Source organism: Etheostoma spectabile, chromosome 4 (genome assembly GCF_008692095.1).
Source record: "Etheostoma spectabile isolate EspeVRDwgs_2016 chromosome 4, UIUC_Espe_1.0, whole genome shotgun sequence".
In the NCBI taxonomy this organism is placed as follows: domain Eukaryota; kingdom Metazoa; phylum Chordata; class Actinopteri; order Perciformes; family Percidae; genus Etheostoma; species Etheostoma spectabile.
In genome coordinates, this window is record NC_045736.1 from 32,304,342 (window position 1) to 32,309,904 (window position 5,563).

Consider the following 5,563-nt stretch of genomic DNA (forward strand, 5'->3'; position numbering starts at 1 on the left):
TCTTGTTCAGCATTCTGCCAACCAACCAAGCTAGCTTGCTAGCGCTAGCATTAGCTGGTGATTTAAGTTTCGGTGTACGTACATGCAGACAAAGGGTATTTACTCACATTAGAAGGGTTAAAAATCCTGAACTTTCCCTCTTTAGTGTTAGGTTTACCACAGTGCCGTTGAAAAGATACAAAATACTGGCTTGGCCTTGTCATCCTCTCCAACTCTACATTTTTTTGTCCAAATATGGTCACTTCTGGCTCTAAAATACTAAAATGGTGACACCCAAAATGGGCCCTGCTTTTCATGTGAGCAATCCAAGAGTTACACATAAAGATGTGCTGTGTTTTAATATGATTTATTGTTATTATTCTCTTGGCTTTCGGGAACAACTTGTAATGACTGAACGAGCGAGGAGCAGCCTCTTCCTCGAGGTCACTGTGACAAAATGCACAGCTTCTCTTTCAGCTGAAAGCTGAGCCGTGGCTTTTTTAACCGGACATTAGCAGGGTTTTTTGGTGGTGGACACAACATAACAAAATCCCTATTTCAGAATGTGTGTCCATGTCCGCCACCTAGTAGTTTCATTAAGAAGGCTTCTAAGATTTTAAACCAATGCAGATGAAAAATGGATTAAAAAGAAATCCTGTAAGTGAACTTGAAAACTTCAAAAAATGAAAGACGAATGGGATGGTGAGAGGAAAGAACTAGGGGGAAGACATTACTAAAACACATTGCATAATAGTTTCTAAATTACACAGGGCCGTCTTTGTCTGAGTGACGTTTCTCTTACTAGACAAGAGATTTGACGGCGGATGTTTCAGAGATGTATGGGAATAATCCAGGTATTATCCCCACGGGGCGATTACGCCCACCAGTGGGGCGGGTTCACTCAAAGTGGAAAACTTCAGTTAAACGAAGACGTCGAGTCCCTGTTCTCAATCATATCCTAATGTGAACACTGTCAGGTAGACACTGGAAACCGTCGGTTTCTCTAGTTTGAGATAGATTTTAACACCCACAATCTTTTCCAAACTCTCACTAAGTGGTGTTCTTTCCTAAAACTAAAGCAGTTCATAATTTCAGGAGCACTTTTGGTAACACTTCTACATAAGAATGACATGACACTGTCATGACCACATGACACTGTCAGGACACAGTTAGGACACATGAACCATGATCCTAACCATAAACTTGTCAAGACAAAACCGAATGACGCTTACTAAAGAGGAATTACGTCAGAAAGGTTTCTGACTTGTTTGTTTATGACATGTTTATGACCGTGTCATGACACTCTTATGTAGATACCTTCAAGTAAAGTGTGACCATAATTTCTTTGTGTATAAACATTTGGTTAGTTTGTCCTTAGTCTGGATCGATGGCAGTTCATTTACTGGATAATTGCCGCAAAACTTGGGTTTCTGGAAACGACAACGACCTTTGAGCTAGCAACCTGCACACTGAAAATGGTAAGTTTTGAAGCAAAATTGGGATCATGCCACAAGGCAGGCCGGCTTTGTTCTTTCAGGGAATGAATGTAAAGAACCTGCGTTCACTAAGTCATCGCATGGGGATTTGATTCCAGCTAATGCCAGGCCACAGTCCAACCATGGACCTGCTTGGGCCCAGCTTGGAGGGACAGGAAATTACAGATGGCTTCGTCTGTAAACAGGCTGTTCTGCACATCTCTCAAACCATCTGTCCTTTCTATCTAATATGTGTATGCGCTGGTCCTCAAAGCTGTGTTTGTTTGCCTGTAGATGTGTGTACACTGCTGAGTTCTGCCCTGTGCAGCTTGGTCTTCACTGTGGCACGCAATTGTTTGGTTTCTCCAGATCTGAGTGCCATAGGCCAGATTACTTTGTTGCCATTTTGGATGAGGTCCATCGAGTGAACTAAGCCCTGTTGCAGTTTCTTGTTGGGTTCTAAAAAATACTGTGAAACTGGCTCCAAAAATTGTACACTTCAGCTACACATGGGACTACTAGACTGTTGTTTTGGGTGCCAGTTGTACGTTTGATTTATTGGTCTTGGCTGACCTGCTTTCATATTTAACATAGGCCCAAACAGGATGACCACATCTAGATCAGATCATGATGATCATTGGAGTTTAGGCTCTTTTTTTCTCTAAGCAGTGGATATGGCTTTTACCTGGCGATGTAAAGTTAAGATTATCCCCACTGTGTTTTATGTGGATTGCATGATTCAAAATGAGGACGCTGCTCTGGGAAACGAATGGTAAATGGAGTGCTTCATATAGCGCTTTCCCCTTACTGGAGAAAGCGCTTAACAATTTCCCATTCACACACAAACACACAAATCACTCACACACCAATGGTTGGCGGAGCTGCCATGCAGGGCGCTGGGGTTCAGCACCAGCTGCCCCTATGTTGCCATCCACTTAGTTTATATGGTATGGTTTAAAAGATTTCCAATTTCACAGATAAAATGAACATTTTACACTGGTGAGCAGAGGAACACTATTCCTACTGCCTCTGTCACCCACAACTATTAGTGGACTGATTCTGACACTCAAATATGTTTCTTGTGATCTGCCTGTTTTTTATCTGCCTCTCTCTCTCTCTCTCCTCTCTCTCTCTCTCTCCTTATGCTCTCATTATGCATTGAAATAAAAGCTATTAAACGGTGGTGCAAAACCTGTACAGTGTACTCTCGCCCTCTTTGTCCCGCTCTTTATTGCTTTCTCTTTGTTCTTCACACTCAGTCTCTCTCTCTCTGCCCCCCCCCCCCACACACACACACACACACAGTCTACAGTCATAGAACCTACTGTAGAATTTTGTGTAAATGAGTGTGTGTGTCTGGTGTGTGTTCATACGCATTAATGCACACAGCAAAATGACAGGCATTTCAAAGTCAGCTTTCCCTTGAATTTTAAAGTAGTTGTGCACGCACACACTCACACACACACACACACACACACACGTAGAGAGGTGGTATGGATTAATGGTTTGCTAAACGAGCTGACAGCGAGGACTTGAAGACTCGTCTTCATAAGCTGCTTTTCCCACGAGTGAAGGGAAGAAAATACAGGATGGAAAAAAAGAGATGTACAAGAGGTGTAGAAAGAGAGAGAAGAAAACAACTCAATACAGCAGACAGGAAAGAGAAATGATTTAGTCAGTCATTACGAGTGTCTGATATTAAAGTTGTATCACGTTTTGAACATGGTTTTAATAATTATGAATTATTGTTTCCATGTGAACTACTGCTGACTGTTGTAATGTGCTTTTAATGAGCAGTCATGCAAATAAGTCAACGGAAATGAATTACCTGAAGCAAAAAAAAGAGAAGTAGAAAGTTAAATGTGTGGGGATAACAGAGAAACAGTAAATACAACACAGAGAAGAAAAGCAAAATAAAAAATGGATATGAAGAAGGAGAAGATGAAAATAAAGTAGTTCAAAAATCAAAGATTTGGATCAGATGTCTCTTATTGTGAAGTGTGTTTGGCTGTCTGTCCGTTGACTGTGCAGAGCCTCGGAGCTCAGCATCGCGTTTGTTCTGCTCTCAAATCCCTCCTGGCTGATTACCAGGGACCCGATCACGCTTTCAAGCCTCCTCTTAAACATTTAGAAACAAACAAGTCAACACTTCTCATCACTTCAAATCCCCAGTCACACAGTGGCGGTTATGGTAATCTAGGTTTTGGGTTTCGACTAAAAAAAGGAAGCCATAAGTAACATGAGTGGCAGTGAGCAGCTAGAGAGCATGATTCAAGGGTTCAGATCCTTGAATCATGTGGGAAATATTCTGTAAACTAGAGCCACAATATCTTAACATAAGATGTAACAGTGCTAGCTCTGGGGAGACTATTCCCCGGAGCCCCTATGTTTTCTGTCACCCAGCAGTTTTCCTTTGATTAGGGTGGCACCTAAAATCATGGATGAAGCTGTCGCCGTGGTCCTACTCTCCACCCTGCTACATCCTGCTAGACCATGCTATACCCTGTTACATCCTGCTATGCTCTGCTACACCCTGCTACAACCTGCTACATCCTGCTACATCCAGCTACATCCAGCTATGCCCTGTTCCATACTGCTATGCTCTGCTACACCCTGCTACATCCTGCTAGACCCTGCTATGCCCTGTTACACCCTGCTACATCCTGCTACACCCTGTTAGGCCCTGTTACATCCTGCTATGCTCTGCTACACCCTACTACATCCTGCTTTGCCCTGTTACATCCCGCTATACTCTGATACAACGCTACATACTGATTTAACACCTGCTTGCACCTGTTACATGCTCTATCTCTTCTACCACCCGGCTACTTCCTGACTACACCTGCTTTGCCCTGTTACATCCCGCTATATGCTGCTACACCCTGCTACATCCTGCTACACCCTGCTTTGCCCTGTTACATCCCGCTATGCTCTGCTACACCCTGCTACATCCTGCTACACCCTGCTTTGCCCTGTTACATCCTGCTTTGCTCTACTACACCCTACTACGTCCTGCTCCACCCTGCTATGCCCTGCAGTCCCCTGCTACGCCATGATCTACTACAACTACTATTTCTCGTAGTTCCATTATCTCTTAATGTAACGTAATTGCCACTGTTTATCAAGAACGAGACTTTCAGTACTCAATGCCAGACCCTTAATCTTTCGGGTTTGGGTCTGGATTTCCAGGCTAGTGGTGTGGGCCGATATTCAAGTTCAGGTATCAGAATTGCTATGGGGAAGGAAGAAAAGGTATTGGAACACGGGAAATATTATTTCAGATGAATCAACATGTGCATCATTGTGTGATATCAGGGAAGAAAACCGATATTTTTCATGTTTACCTTTTGGACGGTGAATGTCCGTATGACGTATTCAGCCAGGGGTTCGGTTTCTATCAGCGTCACCTTGATGTCTCCGTAAACCTCGGTCTCATCCGGCCAGTAACGCACACACTTCACCTGGACAAGACAGGTTTAAAGTCAAACTCTGAGGTAAAATAAGTCCTACATGCCAATCTTCATCACCCAATGAGCATTAACATGAATGAATAACATGGGCACTCACCATGAATAAAATAAAAGATGAATAATATCAAGATTGCTTCACCTGCATACTAATTTGCTACTTAGCAGACATTCATCATTCCGCATTTGAAAGAAATTGATTCAAAATTACTGGATAACATTGTAAAGTCATTCAGAAGCTCTGACTGAAGGCACCCTAAGGCGGTGGTATTGTGGAGACAGATGTGATGAATCCATTTGTTACCAGACTACACATCTGGATCATCAGATGTTTGCAGTCGTGAATACCATCAGCAGGCTTTTGCTCTAATTAGGTTACAAGATTGGTGTTAACATTTGGGTCAAAGTTTCATTATTGTTAAAGGTCCCATGGCATGAAACTTTCACCTTATGAGGTGTTTTAACTTTAATATGAGTTCCCCCAGCCTGCCTATTCCCCCAGTGGCTAGAAAAGGTGACAGGTGTAAACAGAGCCCTGGGTATCCTGCTCTGCCTTTGAGAAAATGAAAGCATGGATGGAATCTTGCCCCTTACCTCCCCTTTCTCTGCTTTGCCCGCCCAGAGAATTTGGCCCCCCCATGA

General features: G+C 43.0%; 1 protein-coding gene and 1 long non-coding RNA gene across 16 annotated transcripts in view; one reads left to right on the forward strand and one right to left on the reverse strand.

Moving 5' to 3' along the window:
- Positions 1-5,563, reverse strand: part of ptprt (protein tyrosine phosphatase receptor type T) — a 385,704-nt gene that overhangs the window by 32,859 nt on the left and 347,282 nt on the right. For all 15 annotated transcript variants that reach the window (XR_004331615.1, XM_032513298.1, XM_032513297.1 and 12 more), the window contains one exon: positions 4,799-4,915. Coding sequence is in view for 14 of the 15 variants with exons in the window: in XM_032513298.1 (XP_032369189.1) it covers positions 4,799-4,915 (117 nt within the window). In the remaining variant the exon portion in view is untranslated. The remainder of the gene's footprint in view (positions 1-4,798; positions 4,916-5,563) is intronic.
- LOC116687720 (uncharacterized) overlaps positions 1-5,563 on the forward strand; it is a 22,455-nt gene that overhangs the window by 11,586 nt on the left and 5,306 nt on the right. The window lies entirely within an intron of this gene.